General features: G+C 40.0%; 1 protein-coding gene across 2 annotated transcripts; it reads right to left on the bottom strand.

Annotated features, from left to right (window-relative positions):
- Positions 1–1,295: 1,295 nt before the first annotated feature.
- Positions 1,296–12,788, bottom strand: snx27b (sorting nexin 27b). Of its 2 annotated transcripts, none has more exons than XM_040118592.1 (13): positions 12,457–12,788; positions 7,955–8,186; positions 7,338–7,530; positions 7,089–7,153; positions 6,896–7,000; positions 6,671–6,749; positions 6,095–6,258; positions 5,886–5,975; positions 5,231–5,380; positions 5,007–5,135; positions 4,135–4,194; positions 3,976–4,038; positions 1,296–3,850 (listed from the first exon to the last, which is right to left on the bottom strand). In XM_040118592.1, the coding sequence occupies exons 1-13, from the start codon at positions 12,786–12,788 to the stop codon at positions 3,806–3,808; spliced, it is 1,707 nt and encodes a 568-aa protein (XP_039974526.1). In that variant the 3' UTR covers positions 1,296–3,805. The 2 variants fall into 2 exon arrangements, with proteins under 2 accessions (XP_039974526.1, XP_039974525.1); XM_040118591.1 differs by having other exon boundaries at positions 3,990–4,038.
- Positions 12,789–20,385: the final 7,597 nt, after the last annotated feature.

The raw sequence follows: 20,385 nt of genomic DNA, 5'->3' as shown, positions 1-20,385 counted from the left end.
AACCGAGTCATACAAGCAGAGAAGGAGAGTGGGATGCAGAAATTGTGTCTTTTGGTATCAGGTGGCCACTGCAATGTGTGGCTGCAGATGACGCACAGATTTGCACACACATCCACAGACACATGTAGCGGAGTCAACAGAAACCTACCCGCATATCAAGTGGCAAAGTAAGGACCCTGCTGCAGACCCAATGCAGTGAACATGCATACCCCTGAAGCTCTCTGTCTCATCAGTTCTCACACACACACACACACACATTTTGCCATTCACTTACACTGCTGCTTGTGCAGTGCTGTCAGTTCTGTATTGGTTTTGCTCATGTGGAAAAAAACAACCGAGGGTGAGAATATAGAAGAAGGGAGTAAAACCTGAAATACTGTACAGTATTTTAATTGAGTTTGGTCGAATAAAAAATGTCAAAAAACTACTGAAATAAAAAATAAGACTATGACTACATAATAATTCTACATTTACTTGGTTCACCCACTCATTCCTGCCCTGTCAGCTTTTCACACTTTGATAGTGAGAAGGAATGGGAACATCCCAGACAAGTCGCCAGCCCATCATAGGTTTTTACACAGACATTCACAGTCCTCCTGACTGCCTGTTTTTGCAGTGTAGGAGGAAACTGTATAAAATCCACTAGTAAAGGTAGAATACCACACATACATACAGCAGGAACAAACTGAGACTGAGCCAATGTAATGCTCCTATCTTATTATTTAACATCTCTAAAGTTGAATTTTGAGATGTCAAAATCTCGATTTTAGCTACCATTCAGCAATACAATCTTTTTTTTGTTTTGATTTGGGGATATTTATATTGTTGTTGTTTTTTTTGTCTCTTTAATCATGCCTCAAGCTACACATCTGCGTGTAATGAAGGTTTGGTATTAAACTGATCAGCGCTGAAGTCTGATCAGGAGCGGTCTTAGTTTTTCAAAATTCAGATGTTCCAAGATTATATCCCACACCACCAACAGTCAATACCTATTAATTACTTGGTGAAGACACTTGATGCAGGTCGATATAAAATGGCTATTTCACTGCCTGTTGGGTAAGTGCCTCCCAGACCTCATTAAAAGATATTGGAGTTGGGGAGAGAAGACGAAGGCAATGAGTAGAGAGGAAAAAAGTAAACAGACACAAAGAGAGAGTGGGAGAATGAGGGTAAAATGACCTTTACAGGATAAATCTCGTGCAGCTCCCACATACCGGTGTTGTCTCGGGTTCCAACACACAATGTTAAATCTGATACCAAGACAACAAAAACTTTGCATCAATAAATTGGTTTATTTAAAAGAATATGTTACAATTTATTACAGTAAGCAACGTAACCAAACACTTTGTCTTAAATTTTACATTTCAACATGTCAAAATAACCTGCAGGTTGTCAATCTCTCTCTTCTTCTGAGCGTGACTCTTTGAAAGCCTGTCCATATCAGATGAAAAACTAAAACACAGAGATGCTGAATTTAAAATTGTATCTTACTAATATAAATAATGCAAGTGACTCCTGACTTTAGTCAGAATGAGAGAGAGAAGGTGAGAGAGGTGAGCCAAAGAGAGCACACACTTGAAGGTGGGCAGATAAGACGATGTCAGACAAATGACTGCTTCAGAAATGGCTCAGTAAACAGACAAGAATCCTGGGAAATATGTTTGGCCTTTAGGATTGCACACAGTCTCTCAATTAAACCTCTTTTATACACCCACCCAGATCTGCTGGGGCTCATTAATCACCCAACATGGCTTTTTAGAACAGCACCATCATCGTAACAAGCTCGCTTAGTAAGAGCCACTGATGTCAATCTACGACTCTTTACTGGCAGATAACAAAAATACTGTTAATATTCTCTTTACGAGCCAAATAGGAGTTAGGGCTGGGTGGTGATTGATTATCATTTATTGACATTCAGTGGCTTCATATCGTGATCACATAACCTTATCATTTTACAAATTTCTGTTGATCAACTTAATGACTCAGAGCAAGTTTCTATTAAAAATTACCTAGAAAATTAGTTTGTGAGGTTTTTGTTTTGCACATATGAAGTTTGGTCTCATGTAATGTATAGCAGTAGAACAAAGGTCTTTGCTTTGCCCATCAATTTGATGATTTTACATGTGATTTTGCATAAATTAACGATATGATACACAGCTTATTGATTTTGGGACATATCCTTATTAACATAATGATAATGATTTCAACCACATGACCCAACCTTAATAGGAGGGCCCATTAATTTAATTTAATTCTAAGAATTACATTAAGTGGGCTTATTTAGAGGGAAAGTTCATTACGTTACACTGCAGCTAGGTGATCAGTGGCTACCAAGCCTTTAGTGAACCTGTGCAGTGATCTTCATATTTATCACGTTGATGGAGAATGCAAGCTGCTCTTCCTGCACAGAAATAGAATCTGGAGTGCATGAGTGGTTTAACAGTACAGGAACGCACCAGCTACAGAGATAAATAGTGCTGGTTGGAAAGGCCATTTGAATTACAGGCCTATTATAAATCCTATGGGAGCTCTCAGAAACAAAGCAATCATGTCCAGCCAGAAAAGCAGGTAGGAAGAGGAGGACCCCTGCTGTTTTGTTGTGGTAATACACACTAAACATAGTGTACACTGCCACCTTACTGGTCAGTGCTCCACATCACTGCTGCCCTACAGTGTCTCAAAACATTTGCATGGAGAGTTAACCTAATGTTTATTCATACATCAAAGTTTGATGCATGGCTCTGCACACTGCACACACCATTTGATGGTGCAGTGCATTATCATACTGTAGTCAGTCAAAAATGAATGCCAACTTAATTAGGATAACACTTATTCCATTATTATGTCCACTACCTGCCTCTTAGGTTACATTTCCTACATCTGGAGGTTGCTAATACTTTTGGATAAAGTGCAACATTAATCTAAAGTTTAACATGTTCCTGCTCATGTGTCAAACCATCACAGCTGTCTGCTATGTTCACCCAAATCTCTAAAGAAAAATGTGTGTAACAGTCCTACAAAATGTCTGCTTTCTCTCTCTCTTCTCTCCCTTCCTCTTATGCCACATTACAATGTTAAGAGTTTTCTTTTATAAATGCAGATTTAGCGCCAAAAGGATGGAAATTTAGTATGTGACATGATTCAGCTATGACTTACATTCAGAGGGCCTCACTTTGGTTGGCCCTTAGCTTTCTAGGGCACCCTACACGCATAGCTAAAGAAGACACTGCTACTCTAATCTGTAAACTGAGAAGCTAAGTGTCTCCCTGTGGTCAACCCTCAATATTGCTGATCAGTGCTATCTGTGTTCCACTGTACCAGCACTAACAGCTTTCACTTCCCTTGTTAGTCCACTGTGAATTTCTTATTCAATTCCACTTCTTGTACAAGGAGGACTACTTCAGAGGAGGCTTCAAAGCTCCTTATTTGCATGTCACAATCCACCTCAAGTCCCTGCCAATAAGAAAGAGAGGCTTGCATGAATCTGTGGATCCACGTCTGTAGACGCCTCATTTCTTTTTGACAGTGCTCTGTCTAAATGCATGATTATGATGTGCTAGATTCAAGAGTTCCTGGTTCATGTGTCTGTAGCTTTTTATGATTCTGTTTATTGGATTGGTTCATTTGCAGATGTTCGTTTTGAGTGCATGGATCATGGGTAGTTTCTCAGGTTGTAGTTGACGGAGTGTAAATGATGGCCGCGTAGTTAATAGCCGAGTGTTGCTTGGTGTGGGGCTGGATGAGGGCCAAAACTGAGCTGAGTCGATGACGACGGTATGTAGTTAAGAGGTAACAATCTCCCTTCCTAGGTGCCTCCATCCCTTCTGTGCCTCAGCAGCTGGAAAATATTCTGTAACGGAAACAGCAATCAGGACAACAAAAAAACAATACACACAAACTCATAGTCAGAAAACAGAACAATTCACCCAGGCCATTCCTGGGTCATAGACTGGACAGAGGCAGGCAAAGCCTTACCTTGCCACACATACCATCTTTACTGCAGTTCTTATTGTCCTTGTCTGTAGCCTCCTCTTCCACCTGTACACACAGACACACAGAGGCAATGAATAAAGGACACAAGTAAATGGCTTTTAATGGAGTGTGTTAGTCAGTAAGCAAGTAGGTGGTCCTTACCTCCTTCCTCCACTTCAACTCACAGAAGACTCTCTCGAAGCACTCATGCATGTAGTTAAACTGAACATCGGCAGTTCACAGCAAATGCATAGAGAGAAACATGGATTTAGATTAAAAAAGACAAACAAGATCGGTCATACATATTCTACTTTAAAGGAGTAGTTCAACGTTTTGGGAAATTTAATATCCACTGTCTGGCAGAGAGATAGATGACAAGATCGATACTACTCTTATGTCTGTACTACACAAAGACTGGAAACAAGGGGAACAGCTAGCTTGCATCTGTCAAATGGTAACACAATACACCTACCAGCCCCTCTATAGCTTTCTAATTAACACGTTATATCTTGTCCTTACAAAAACCAGGGCATAAAAACAACAATTTGCTATTTTATGGGGGTAATGTGCTGGACTATTTCTTGGCTGGGACCATTAACTTCCTGGAGTCTCTCTGCAGAGAGAAAACAAGCATATTTCATAAAATGTTAAACTATTATTTGAAATTATAGCAGTACCTCATTTTTGACCATTTTTATTTTACTTAGACAGTTCTGCTGGGATGCAACAGGAATTCATATACTGTATATCCAGACACTTTAAAAAAACATAAAAGGTTGTTGTGAAGATTGCAGGCAATGGTTTGACAGTGTGATAGTCAGAAAACTGGTGAACTAAGTCATGATTCTATAAAACTGGAAACTACGAACAGGGCGATTATCCGAAACTTAAAATAAAATTCCTTTGAATAACCAGTTTTAATCTTCCCCATGATCCATAACTTCATTTTTTTAATGACTGCGGGAGCCCTTTTTCCACTAGAATACTACATATGTACTATATCGCATGTGTAATAATGTTTGTGTGACACTCACATATGGTGTAAATATCTTGACCCAGCGTGGCTTCTTCTCTCCCCGTGCATATTCAAAGCAGAAGGCCATGCCCTCTTCATCTGTGTCCCACCTCTGCATCTCCCCCCAGTCAAATGCAATCACTTGGTTCTGAAACAACATTGAGGATTTATTACACTCCCTCCATTATACATACAAGCCATGTTTATACAAAGTCAAACATACTAAAAAACAGTTGCCCTTGCCTCGAGTGTCCCTTCCTCTGTGCAGGCATGCAGCTTGAAGTGGTGGATGCTGATGGCTGTGATGACGTGGCCTTTACGTCGGGAGTCACAGGAACAGTGGGGGAATATGATCTCATTGTAGCCCTCGCAACCCCTCAACAAACTCAGATACTGAGACGGAAAGAGGTAGAGGACAGAGGAGACATGATGCAAGATAATTTTTTTTTACTATATTTTAAAAGACATAGTTCTGCAGTTGACTGAAGTTTAGATGCAGGATGTACTTTCTGATGTTTGATTGTAACTAATCTTTATAGCCATGAAGCAGAGTACAGTCAGGCACTATAGTGATTCTCTGCCGCCTAACTGCTCTGAAAATATTCGTCGGTATTTACCTGATGGGGAAGGTTTAATCTCTGCAAAGTGAGGGTAATATATTTATGTTTTAAGACAGAAGAGTTTTCTCTATGCACATGTTCCTAGCAGAGATTATCTCCATCCCCAGAAGACATTGTACCTTTTCCACTTTGTTATATTACACACAGTGAAAGGAGAGGTGGTGAGGGATGACATAAGACACAGTGAACTATAACAAGTATCTCTATCTATCTGTGTGTGTGTAAGTTACTCGGGAACATAGTATACTGTATGCTTTGTGGCCATATGAAAGACTGACCATAGACATCTTCTTCTGTTCTGCCAGCTTTTGCAGCTGATAGGACTTCTGCTCTGCTTTGATGAAGCCTTTCTTCACATCATCCACAGCCTGCAAAGACAGGATCAGATAGGGGACACTGAAAAAAACAAAACAAAACAAAACAAAACAAAACAAGAAAAACGCATACAAACACACACCACAAAAAAAAGACGGACATATGCACATACCTGGTGAAAAAAGTAGTTGACAGCAAGCTGGTTGTCATTGAGCAGAATCTCTTCTTCTGTGGTAAAGAGCCACTTGCGCAGGGTGAGGCAGGTTCCTGGGATGGCTGAGGTATAGTTCTGTACATACAGTTTGTGGGGGAACTCGTTCGGGGCAAGCTTACGCACTGCAGAAGAAAGCGCGAGAAAAACAGAAGAAAGGAGAGAATTAGATACTATTCTCCATTTAGATGCCCTTTTTCCAAAAAAAAAAAACCCCAAAAGACTGACATATACTTGTACCACACCAGCCTTGAGAAGTGACGACCAGCTGAAGTGACCAATAAGAATACTCATCTACAAAGGCAGTTAGGTATTCGTTTTAGATTATTTATAGGAGGAAAGGATGGCTATGGAGGTATCATAACGCTGATGAAAAACATGCAAATATCCCTTTCTGCTGCTCACTCATTAGTTGACATTGGCTACAAGTGAAGTCAAAATTTGTGTCGTGCTTCAGCAAAGATGGAAAACATTTTCAGTGTGGAAAAATACATGAGGATACACACAAACTCATGCCTGACTTATGTTCTTACTCACCGAAGGTGTGGTTGATGACCTCAAACAGGGCAAAGTAGCTGGCAGTTACACTGTCCATCCCTAGTTTCATTACCACAGCCTGAAAGAGAAAGAGAGAGAGAGAGAGATGGAGACAGAATGAGAAAGGATGAAAAGAGAAACGGACAGGAAAGCTTATGCAAGATGATGGTAATAGGGCCACGGTTACAATGGTTAATGTTTATAAAGGCCTGTGTATTTGTTTACCTGGTACACCTGGTCTGTGGTAGAGTTTTTGCGAACTCTGACAGTGAGCGTGGTTTTATCGGGCATGGCTATTCTCAACTCCACATCCGACACGCCATTATAGTTCTAGTTCATGAGAAGGAGAGACAAACTGTACAGTGAGTCACAGGCAGAGGACTGCAAAAACAGACAAAAATAGGTTTTTCTATATTACCTCATCTGATTCAGACAGAAACTCCTGCATGATGTCACTTTCTCCAATGACCCGTACAGAGCACACTGCAGATAAAACGCACAAAGAAATAACAGTGTTTATACAATGACATAAACTGTGTATTTATGAACTTTGGAGTTGACAATATTTCTTCCAGATCATTTCACACTTTTTGCCCTATTACTAAGCTTTTCAAAACCCAGAAATTATGATATTAATTACTACATTCTTGTAAAAGTTCTCCCTCACCTTTCTCCAAGTATTCTTCCAAGCCTCTGCGTCGTGCATCCAGTTGCTGCTCTGACAGGGAAAAAGGCCATTTCCCCGGCAGCTTGGGGAATGTATAGTTGGCAAACTCCCGCTTAAGGTTTTGGTGTAGGATCACAAACTCCCGGTAACGCTTGGAGCACAGCTGCCTGCCTGCCATGTACACATTATATACCTGGAAAGAGAGAATGGGGGTTGAGGCAGAGGAGGACAATGATGAAAATGAACACCCTAAAGCAATGACAGGGAGTTAAAGTCAATTGGTCTTCAAATTAAAAAATTTGAATACCACACCAAGGATTATTTATAATACTTAATTGGAACATTAGTCTGATCACAGGTCTGGAAAAGGAGTTATTAAAGACACGCTGAAGTTGTGGATACTGCAGTCAGACCTGTGTTGTGATCTGCAGCATCTGATTATAAAACTTGTTTGCTGACTTGATTTTCCTATTTTTCACCACTTCTTTGTTTACACCCTTACACCCTTTAACTGACCAGTCCTCCTATCTCAGCCTTCACCTCATCAATTTATGCTTCCAAGTTCATCTTCCCCCTCTCAATTAGCCATCTATCTAATCATCCACAAGTGCACCCACCACAAACTTTTCCTGGTTGAGCTCAGTGTGCTTGTAGCTAGGCACAGAGATGGGGACAGCCTGCTTGTCGGAGTAGTCGTAGCAGGACTGAGCTGAACCATCGTCCCCGGGATCTAAGCAGTCGGCCTCCTGGGGTGGGACGGGTAGCACGGCCAACACAAGCTCCCTCTCCCCAGCCCTGATCAGGTCCACCACCTGTTTATGGGTCGCTCCCTCTACATTCACTCCATTACTGTCGAATGGAGAAAGAGATGTAGATGTTAAGGGTGGCTAGTAATTTATTACATACTGCAATAGATCTTACTTAATCTTCCTAATGTTACCTATTCAGTTTTAATAAGACCACTACTTACATTGTTTGTGTCTATTGCACATATGAGACTGTTTTTTATATTGGACTTACGCAAACATATAAGAAAAATCTTCCAATATAATGCAACCTAATACACAAATAACTACAGCTTCAAAAACTGAACTGAATTTTGAAATTCTTAGCACAATGGATTGAAAAAATACCGAAAGACCTACATGGCACATAAATTCTCAAAGAAGTGGCACAAAGTGAATAAAAATAGCTAATGGGCTACAATTTGGAAACAGCTACTGTTTACGTGTGCAGAGAGACACGGGCTTCGTCTTCAAAATCACTCTGGGCTCACATCTCCCCCCTCAGGAATAAGACCTTTGGTTTATGACATTAGCACAGCTGAACATGAGCAACACTGGGTGTGTGCACTTTGGCAGCCGTGTGTCAGCGTCATGACAGTGTTGATGACAGTGCCGTAGCAACCTGACCTATAGTTATCTTTACCCAAAACAGCCACAGCATCTCTCTAAAAGCTCTCAGCATCACCTCTTGCTATTTCCAAAACTTTTTAAAACAAATTCTGATTGGCAAATAAAGTCAATATTTAAACCATGCCAAAATGAGATTAAGTAAATTAAATTATTCTGTACTTTATGTTTTGTGCTAATCTAATGGATTTTTGCAATTTAAATAATAGCATGCAAACAGTAGCATGGATACAAAAGCTGGCCAAATACGAAAGAAGCCAGCAGTGCATCAAATGTTATTTGTATAACCCGAATACTATACTTTTGGGGAAATCTTAATTGTACTTTGTGTGGTGTAAAGTAGTTATTCAAAGATAGGCTCTGATCTTCTAAAGCAATGGCTTCCTCTATAAGTTTTGCAAAATAGGTTGATGAGATAAATAATAACTAAAATGCTGTTTGAATATATGTTTAACTTCTGAGACAGATGAAACCCAATTCTCAGTTCGATTTAACCGACCAACCAAGCCATATTCTCCATTTCCACGCTGCCTAATACCACATACTGCCATCACTGTTTAATGGCTTAATAAGGCGGTAATGGTATGCAAAGACTTTTTGTATCCTTATCCTAATCATGTGATCCTCAGAGCATTCACATTTTGTATACGAACATGCCTACAATCTTATTGTGAGAGCTAACTCATATCCAGAGAGGCTAACAATTGTTTTACAATCTCTCCCTCATTACGGCTACTGAGGTGGACGAAGTATAGCGAATGCAACTGGCAATGTGGGAAACCAGTGAGGAATCGCATCCTTGTCAGCAGGCACAAAACCTGGGTGGCAAAAACTTATGTATTTGGAGGCAGCATGTGTGTTTACTCCCTCTCCAAGTCAGCAGTGGATTTAGCAGTGTCAAGGTCCTGCTAATTGATTTGCAACATTTCCCACAATTACCTAATATTTAAAAGAGTACTTTACAGATTTAGAACTGCACTTCGATAACACTGTCAAACTCTGAGTGGACAGTTTAAGAAAGCAAGTATCCAAGTCGATGGTTTAGAACCAGTTACCGTCCTTTTATATTCCAAGCATTCTTCTTCCTTGTCAAAACACGGTGACTATATTACCAACAATGCAACTCGACTGCCAACAGTTCACTTTATGCTAATTATGTTGCCCCAAGCAGAAATGAAGAGCGGGCCACAGAGGCCTGGTAAACTCACTTCTTTCTGGCTCCACACCCCCAGATTTGTGTTATTTTCAAACTTCTAACCTTCAGCCCCGACGGACACTGACTCAAGGGACATCACATGAGGCAATTCATCAGACTTCACTCAGCACCCTCTGATGCCACAAAAGGCTTTTTGTACAACTTTTTCACATATGAAGTAGGACTCACGAAAACCTGTAAATGGACTTTGACGTGTGCAATCAGTGGACTTCCCCTTTAAGTGCACTTTATACAGTATATGTCTCTCATAAAATTACCCAACCATTGGTGTATAACTGGATGCAACTAGGAAAGTTGCTGTCCCAAGCATAACATCCAACTGTCCAAAGGATGACAGACTAACAATTCAGGACAAGAAATGCTTAGGATAGAACTAGTGACTGACAGCTGATCTGTTATGTCATCCATTATGTCATGGCACAGCTTACGTTGGCAGGGTGACAGAGGGCTAAAGCTCAGTGGACAAAAGCTCTCTGATACGTAATAACACAACGGCAGGAAATAGCTACATGGGAATATGCAATCGAGCAAATAAAGGACCCCCAAGGCCCTCTGGGACCCACATAGCAAAGCTGAAACTAGTGTAGTAAGGAAAAATGACTCTGTAGATAGAAATATGCAAAGATGAATAAGGGAGACATGAAGCACAAATAAAACCATCTTGGATGTGTTGTAGGAGCAACAGCAAACATCTCTCCTACAACACAAAACACAGACTAAGCATTTTGGTTAATCTTTCATTCTAACAGCTTTATGACTATATTGTTTTATGTTGTGGCTTTTGCACTTGCACTATCAGCCCTACTGAGCGTAATAAATAGATTTAAAGAGAAATTTTCCTATGTGCCCCACAGGCAGTTTTTCTGTCTTTATAATTCAATGTAATAATTTATTCATTTATATCACTGCTGAAGAGTTCAGTGTGATCTGTTTTGTACTCTAAATAAGTACACATACACGTACATATGCATAAGCAAAGATGAACACATAAATGCACTCAATTGAAAGGTTAAATAATGCACATATATAGATTATGCCTTTATCATGAAGCGGGAGGCTGAAAAAAAGTTGTCACCACTATAGATTATCCTGCGTCAAAGGCTGAGAAGCAAGAGTTGTATGTAAATGTGCAAAGAAGTATTGATTGCATTGAGAATGGCAGAGGCTGTATACCACTGCAGGTAGTATGCAGGAACTCCACTGTGTGTATACTTAGCTACTATGCACATACTGTGCCTTAACAGGATGGCAAAACAGACCCATGCACCAAAGTCAAATCTTCAGCTGAATATAACGATGAATGTGTAAAGATCTAGCCACTTTGGGCCTGTCTTATCCACTGCAGGGGAGACACAGTAGAGGAGATAGTCCGAAATGAGGCCAGTAAAGCACTAGTAGTTGGAGTGTACACTGAGGCCGCATAAACTATGAACAAAAATGGTCAAAATAGCTAAATGAGGGATGAAATAAAGGGGCTGGCAGGCTTTCCTTATATACAATATACAAAAACGCATATAAATACATTGACGTTTGCACACAAGCACACATAAATAATGGGGTCACCAAACTGCCAGGTTACTGCAGACCATCCATTTACAAAGCAGTGTGCAAAAGCCAGCCAATGAGATAGTGAATTTTAGAGAGCAAAGCCAATCAGAATTGAACTGAAGGCATCCATCCCTTTCTGCATCACCTTATTCCACACACAGAGACACACTGAAGCACCAGTACTGATGCTGAGCTGTATGCTGCGTGATGCTGTCCATAGCAACAAGCACAGCAGATAATGTGTGTGTGCATGCTGGACATCCATAAGCATCAGCATGCACACACACACACACACACACACACACACACACACACACACACACACACACACACACACACACACACACACACACACAAAAGAGTGCTCACTGATATCCACATTAAAGCCACGTGTGGTTCATTTCCCAAACTCAGTGATGCTGATGGCAATGACATTACTTGTTTTAACCTTTTTGACTAATGTAAGCAAAGCACGCTGTACTGGATGCAGTGTGTAATGCAGAAACACTACACACTGCATCCGGTTAGGATGATGCGAGTGTGTACAAGGGATGACTTGAGAATGTTTGGCATGCTGTGGATGAGAGGAATAGGTTTCAGTGTGACGGGAATTCCTAATGATCCCTGGATCGTCTCTCCCTGACACACACAGACACTCCTTTCATTAGGATGAGCGGCTACTCTGCCCTGCAAGAAGAAGAGTGTGATAGTGCATGCACACACACACACACACACACACACACACACACACACACACACACACACACACACACACACACACAGTCTTTTTGGTGGCCGACGCTGGTCCCACTAGAGAGATAGTGAATGATGCTCACGGGTCCTGCTGGCCATGGTTTTCACTGACAATCATTCTGATATGAAAGAGTTATTCGTAGGCTACTTGTTATAAGCTTTTGGTTAAGATAAGACAGTAGCCACTTACACCTCAAGAATCCTGTCCCCCTTCGAAATACCGGCTCTGTCGGCGGCACCTCCCGGTAGAACAGCACTAACATGCTGCAGTGGAGCGTACAGTTCCCCGTTAATGCTCCGTAGTTGCCCTCCTTCACTGACTTGTCCCCGAACATTGAAACCATAGCCCGAGTCAGACTTCACTATCCGAACAAGCCGTGGGCCTGAAGTAACGGTGGTTGCCATCTGGCAGCCGCCGCCGGTGCCCGGCGTAGTGTTACCGCCACCGGAGCCGTTCCGGGAGGAAGGGTGAGGCAACGGAGGGACCGATGAACAAATTCCTTGTCCCTCGACGTCCGCCATTTTTCTACGCTATTTGTACCATCCACTCCAATTCAGCTAACCACAAATATCATACAAACATTAGCCGGTGGTAGCAGGCTAATCAGCTTGGCTAGCCAACTGACCGAGATACGCCGGGAAAAGCCGACAGAGTCCGATGATACGCGAGACCGCCCCGGGATGTGTTCCATGTCGGTCACCTCAGACCCTCTTTTGATTTTGAATAGGTGAGTTCCTAGGTAGGCATCATAATTGAATACAGACAAGCTGAGAGTCAGCTAGTGTTATTACCTCCGCAAAGGACGTTATGGTATCGCCGTTGTCTGTTTATTTGTCAGCATTACGCAAAAAGTACTGAACCGATTTGCACCGAACTTGGTGGAGGGATGGGGCATGGGACAGGGAAAAACCTTTTAAATTTAGGGGCAGTTCCGGATCAGTAACCATGAATTTGAATTTTTTTTCTCTGAGGTCTGGTGCATGTTTTTTTTTTGGACAATGGCCTTGATTGATTGATTGATAATGTAAATAATTGTTCATTACAGTCCTAAATGCAACAACCTTGCAAAAATAATAAGATTAATTATCCCAGTGTTCTGTTTTTATTGACATTACACCTTTGACCTAGCTATTCTGATTTAAAAGCAGCTCAATGTGGTATTAATGAATCAAGTCAGTAAAGTTGATTTCTGTCATCAAGGCTGATTTATCAACCATGCAAAGCAGGTAATTGCGCTGGAGGCCAAAAGACTCATGTTCATTTAATTTCAGTCAGTTATACATGATTTGATTCATTTCAAAATTGTGAAAGAATTTGCAAAGGTAAGACAGGTGCAACATTTTTACGTAAACTTGAAGCCCTGTCTTGTGGAGAGGCCTTGTGTCAAAATCTAGAGTTTCTCAAATGATGCATATCCCTAAATAAGTTTTGTTTACTGTAATTAAATTTATTAAACATTTAATTAATTCCAGGTAGTATCCAGAACAGTATTTCTGGTTTCTGTCTCTGCACAAATAAGGAAGTTTCCATGTGCAGTCTGCTTGTGCTCCGTCCTTGATGGAAACTTGGAAACTAAGGACGAGGTACAAACATTGACATAGGGAGGAAGCTGGGGGGTCATTAGCTCCCCTCTAAGAGGTTCGTCCGACCCTGGCTGCAATTGTCCTTCTTCGGCTGCGATGTGACAGCTGTAAGGCGAAGGACAACTCTAGTACTTTTTTTTGGATACAACTCTCTTTCACGCTTTCTACAGGTGTTTAACCAACTTTTCCTGCTCAGAACACATGATAATGACATGTATATTTAATAGATGTGACTGTAATGCTGGTGCAAGTGTGAGCACTCAGCTTTTTCCTTTAGTACAAATTAAATAAGACAAGAAAGTTTGGTAGCAATGTGGCCAAAGTATTTATTTCTGATAGCAGATCATGGTGAGGGCTGTTACAAAAGAGACATACTCTCTGAAATCAACAAGACCACCAATTTCCCAATAGAACTTTCAAATTATTCATAGGTTGACATACTGTAGATTGACATGTTATCCTACTCATGCAACACTTTACATATTATGTATCAACCATTTAGATAAAGGCATAAATGGTTTGTCTCAAAAAAAAGTATTTCATGGGGAGTTAAACATATATTTCCACTTACCTTTCGTCACATAAGCCCCTTTCAAACCAGTTAAACCAGTGTGGGAAAGCTACAAGTCATATTTGCATATAAGGATGCACATGGATAATCACAGGTAAATCCAGGGCTTAGCCCTGAAATCTTTCTTCAGTCATTCTTCCGCCTTCATGTTTGTAAATCGGGAGGGAAAAAACATATATCGGATTGCACTACATTTTACAGATGTGTCTAATAAATTAGCCAGAGTGTGTATGAAACTAATTAAAACAAAGCAAAATTTTAAGCAATGTACAAGAAACTGATCCTAACCTGTAAACTAACTGAACTGGCATTTTACTTCATTGTAGTGAAATACTCCAGGTGGTGAGAATTTCAGAAATGAAACAAATTCAAAAACAAAAATCTGTATATTTAAAAAAATGGCAACCAAGGCTGCATTAGAATGAGTAAAATTAAAATTAGCATCTGCCAGATTTTACAGCAAACAGAACAAAATGCTCCATCCAGTTTTGAACAAATATCCCAGGTGCTGTATGTTTAAAATAAGAGCTAGTAAATGCGTGGTAATTATCAGCTGCCACTGAATGAACAAACTGGGTAACATGTAAAGATATTTTTGACCGCTGACATTTTGACTTGTCATAGCAGGAAAAGCACAGGTGAAACAAATATTGTAAACAATGGCTCAGTTTCATCAAGTGTCCCAGTAAGCCATGACAGTGAGCCAGCATGCACAATGCCAGGACCCTAAAACAAGCTCACCTGTATGGAATGTAGCTGTTTTCAGTTTTATCAATTGCACCTGTGCTTTTTCTGCAGTGACAAGTTGTAATTACGGTAATTCGAGTTTTAATCCACGCAATGTCCTGTGACAAGAGTTGGTTGGACCTCTTTGGTTTCTGAGTGATGAGGCAACTAGAGAAAAACTGCCATGTGGCGACTGCTTTGTGTACTGTCCTAAATGGGAGCTTGAAAGTGACAAGATACAACTCAATGTTCAGAGGGCGGGACATAAGGGAGGGTTCATTAATGCCTAAAAGGTTAGTCCAACCATAAGCTGTTGTTTTGTCCTTCTTCAGCTGCGATGTGACAGCTGCAAGGCGAAGGACAACTCTGGTACATTCTTTTTGATCCACCTCTCATTCACGCTTTCTACAGTGCAAAGGAACACGAACAATAGGTCATTCTTCTCTTTTAAGACCATTTGATAAACATTTCTCATAGCCTTCACTTAATAAGCTGGTTGATTCCAGCTGCGAGACCACAGGGAAAGAAATTTGCATGACATTTTAGAGTGAAAAACCTAAACACGAGGGGGCAGCATTGGAGAGATGGGTACATAATAGCATGTGTAGTGGATCACCAAAAGGTGAACACTGTGTGAACACAGTGCATTATCTACTGAAATCTACGTGAACACGAGCGTAAAGATTACTTCGAGATATTAAGTCCTTTTTCTCACGATAGAATGAGCTGCTTATAAGGGTTGGAGACGTATTTTACACATACTTCCTGTAGGACACTGTAGTTTAAAACTCATACTCATCTTTTTAAGGATCACATGCAGACTTAAAGCTGTTTGCTTTTCCCTCAGTGTTGTTTCCTGTTCCTTGTGTAAAACTCCCAAACAGCGACATAATAGTGAAAGTTAACTATGGGATGGGTCCCTGAAAGATGAGCTAAGAGACTGCTGCTTCAGTTAATATTTATTTTAAAGATGATTAAAGGAAATTCTACCTAGTATGTGCAGTGGAGAGTTTCAGGCTCCTGAGTTTGTACGATTTGTATTTTATTCAGAAGCACACACAAGAAAACAATTTTAAAGTGTGACGTTATTCATTTCATTCCTTTATTAGTCACTTGTGACATTCACAATCAGTGATTATACACTCAAGGTCAGCACATTTCAAGTCTTTCAAGCCTACTGAACATAAGAACTCTCTATGAGTAATGTGTGTATTTAACCAACTTTTCCTGCTCAGAGCATATGATAATGACATGTATATTTTCTAGATGTGACTGTAATGCTGGTGCAATTTGGAGCATTCAGCTTTTCCGTTTAGTACAAATTAAATAAGGCAAGAATGTCTGAAAGCAATGTGGCCAAAGTATTTATTTTCTATTGCAGACTACGGTGAGGGCTGTCACAAAAGTGACGTACTCTGTGAAATCAACAACACCATCCTTGTTATCGTCCAGTTTTTCAAAGAATTCGTCCATTTCAGCTTTGTTTGAGGTCTAAAGAAAGAAATACAGGAGGAGTTTTAGTTGTAGATATTGTAAAAGATCAGAAATGTGGCAAAGAGGCATCCACAGCTCTGTGTTGCAATGGTACTACATCTTTTTTACTTACTTCTGCTCCGAGAAACTCACTGCGGAGCAGTTCACTGAGCTCTTTCTTGGTCAAAGTTTCTTTGTTTCCTTCTTTTCCAGCGTATTTATTAAAGACATCAATAAGTGTTGCCATTGCTTGCAGGATTCCTGACATGATGGCTGGAACGAGAGAATGTTGATGGTAGTTTAGCCAAGTGTTTATTTATTTATTCATTTTACAGGACTGGGGTAATGTGGTAATAATTATTGCTACATTTAAACACATGGGTCGGACTCTACTTCCCAATGAAATGACTGGAAGGGGTTGAACAACTTATTAAGATACAGACAGGAATATCTCTGGCCAATACTCCACCTCATATGTCTCATAAAAGGACTTGATCCTTTTACAAACTGATTCACTGCAGACTAAAATGATTATTTTTCTGTTCTCTAAGTTTCTCTCTTTTCTTTTTCATGCCATCTTTACTCTGTCTCAGGGTCTTCGGGAGTAAATACTACATCTCTAATGACTACTGTTGTAAACAAGATGCGTGATCAAGTATGGGTGGTGCAAGCTAAAGCTGTTCTAAAGCAAGTGAAGCATTGCCCTTCAGCATAGTGTGTTTACCCAACCAGTCTGCTTCTCAATGGCTCTGGCTTGAGGCGGTCACAAACTGTCCCCACTTGCTAATTTTCCGTTCCTCTCAATTTTCCCATCCCACTGCATGCCTTTAGATCTCTCTAACAACTTTTAAACTGTCATATACAGTTTGTAAAAGGAAACCGTATTGGCCTGGATTTACTGAATTCCCACCAATTTCCCAAAAGAACATTCAAATTATAACTGTTTTAACAATATCAATATATTCATAGGTTGACATACTGTAGATTGACATGTTATCCTACTCATACACTAACCACACCCAGAAGATCATTCATGCATCTCATTCCACAAAATGCTACAGACTATGTATCAACTATTTAGATAAATTAAATGCAAAAATTGTTTGTGTCAAAAAAAGTATTTCAAAGAGGATTTTAAAACATATCTCCACTTACCGAAGTTGTAAAAGTTGAAAACTTATGTAGATCGAGAGGGCAGAAGAGGGAGAGAGCTTTGAGAGGAGAGCACAGATACAAAGCTTTTAAATAGAGTTCAACACACCCTCTTTCTAAGCTCCCACCCATCATTATCTCTTTTTTGTTCATCTTGTCTTTCTTTCTTCCCTCCAGTGAAACTACCAAATTTTCAGTGCTGAAATCTACTGTTTCTTTTTTTTCATGTCACATTAGTGAGCATCTGAGTGCTTTTACAAACTGTACTTGTGTACAATTTAGGGTACTGTTAATTTACTTTGGTATTTTGGCGGGAAATACAGTTTTTTATACTTCATCTTACAACTGTAGTTACTAGATAAATTGCAGATAACAATTTTACATCCAAACATACATTAAGCTGTACTTATGTACGTATATATGTATTTATATATGTATTTGTATTTGATGTATGTATTTTATGTTTAAGGTTAGGTCATTATTCATAGAGTCCAATATTTTGAAGGCCGAGTTTTTTTCATAGTGGTATTGTTACTTTTAAGTTAAGGATCAACATATTGCTTTTACCACTGGCAGAATTTGGTGTAACTAACATTACATCGAACAATGAGCTTTACCAAGTTTCTGTTCAACTATGGCAAAATGGAACAGCAAATGTACGGACAAACTGTCTGTATGTCTTTCTGTACAACTCTTATCTCTTATCATTGAATTTATTCTAATACTCCATGTCAGCCAAACTTTATGACGCAGTGGCTTTTAACACTGTGTCCATATACAGCAGTGTGACTTAGGAGAAAGAATACAAACTATTATGATCTAAAATCTCCGGGCTTTTGCGTTTTTACTGAGAATCTCAGCAAACACAACTCGTCTTTTTACTCACAGACCACATGTTGCAACTGTGGGGTGCTGCTAATAGGTTATCACAACCTGAGTTGTGGCTGTGTGCTGGACAAGCAGTCCCGCTGGATCAGCGGATGATCCTCACAGTAAGGGCCTGGAATTGATTAGAGACACAGATGCCATTACATGCAGTAAGAAGTAGACAAACAGAGAAGGTGGGGTAGGTAGGGTCAGGAGATACTGTGATTCACTGGCAAAGAATGTTTGCTGGCACAAAATGCGTCTTAAAGGAACCGTTCTGCAAAGCTGATACTGTTGTCCCTTTCACGCAGACACACACACAAACATCTAGTGAAACATATCCGCTCAGTACATCAGCACTAAAAACGTTGTCATGGTGTCAGAATAATGAACCCTTTCCCAGTCAGGATTTCCTCAGACATTCGAACACACAAGGGACTGTGCAGCAGAACGATGTGCACAGAAGTTGTGTTTTGAGAATTCCTGTGGGGAATACAACTGCTTGTGGTAGAGTCCTTGTGAATTATCCAGTTAATTACAAGGGCAGAACAAAGTCTCAAACATTTACTAAAGCTACTTTGGGAATGATTCTCAACCATACTGTGTCCTAACTGTACTATTATTATCAATTAAGGTTAACAGCCCTGACACGAAACGTGCTTCCACTGTGCCGTTAGTTGTAAAATCAGCGGAACCAGTTAGCAGAAATGCTTGTATTAAATTAACTGTCTTCACTTTTGTAGGAAAGATATTGCTTGGATGTTTCCCCCACACTGTCAGTCTGTCTCTCAGTCAGTCAGAATCACATCTACTGAATGGATTGCCACAAAAGTTTGAACAGAGGTTTCATTCATTAAAAGTAGAAGTAAAAGCTTCATTTTTTTACATGAACTACCCCAGTATCACGAGCAAAAGTGTGCTGTCTTATTCTGATACTAACGATTTACTAAAATGTACTTTTTTCATGAGCAAACTAAACAATGCGGTGTATTACACTAATGCTGATGTTAGGGGTGGGCTCTATGTTTTTGGCAAAACAGGCAGCTGTTGTGTACTGTCAGCTCTCTGCTTTTCTGTTGGTAAGAAGGCCAGAAAAAAACTTTCCCCTACAACTCAGTGGTTGGATGTGTGCGTATGTGTGTCCAAATATGTGTTTGTTTATCCCGAGCAGAGAATTTCACAGAGGAAGTAGCTAAACTACTTTATGAAGTTTATGAAGTTCAAAACCTGCGTTTTTCTTGCTGTTTTGGTCGTCATTCTTTCCGCACCTTTTACACAGCTTCTCTGATCAATTTGCAGAAAAAGAAAAATCTGATGTAAACATAATATGAACAAATCATTCACTCCACTTGATCAACAACCTAATGCAGTAGTTTAAAGTATCTTGATCAAAAGCAGCTTATAGTCATTAAGCAAATCCACTTGTGCAACAGTGTGTTATAATCCTGTTGAGTTCATTCCATGACTTATGATGATTTGGCTGAATGTATTTCTGGAGAAGAACAATAGATCAAAACTGGAGCTTAGTTCTCTTGGCAAAACAATGCTGCTTATGCCATACAGCTTGGTTTACAATGAGTTACCACTAAGTAACAGGAAATATGAGACCTTCAGAGTACAACACAATGGAATCCAAGTTTGCTCAGTCTATGACTCTCTCCTTTTCTTTCTTTCTTTCTTTTGCCTTTAATGGTCTCTGGTTCCAAACATTGTCTCTGTGTTTTGCCAGTTTGCATTAAAACTGGT

Source organism: Xiphias gladius, chromosome 22, assembly GCF_016859285.1.
Source record: "Xiphias gladius isolate SHS-SW01 ecotype Sanya breed wild chromosome 22, ASM1685928v1, whole genome shotgun sequence".
In the NCBI taxonomy this organism is placed as follows: domain Eukaryota; kingdom Metazoa; phylum Chordata; class Actinopteri; order Istiophoriformes; family Xiphiidae; genus Xiphias; species Xiphias gladius.
This window is presented reverse-complemented; position numbering and strand designations above follow the sequence as displayed.

Bases quoted from the DNA above. Each gene is read 5' to 3' on its own strand.
- snx27b (XM_040118591.1), bottom strand. From the start codon at position 12,788: ATGGCGGACGTCGAGGGACAAGGAATTTGTTCATCGGTCCCTCCGTTG. The intron at 5,136-5,230 runs GCAAGGGCAACT...ATGTTGTTTCAG, and splicing joins CAGAGGAAGGGACACTCGAG to AACCAAGTGATTGCATTTGA. The intron at 3,851-3,989 runs GTATGTGTGGCA...TTTCCGTTACAG, and splicing joins TAAGAACTGCAGTAAAGATG to AATATTTTCCAGCTGCTGAG.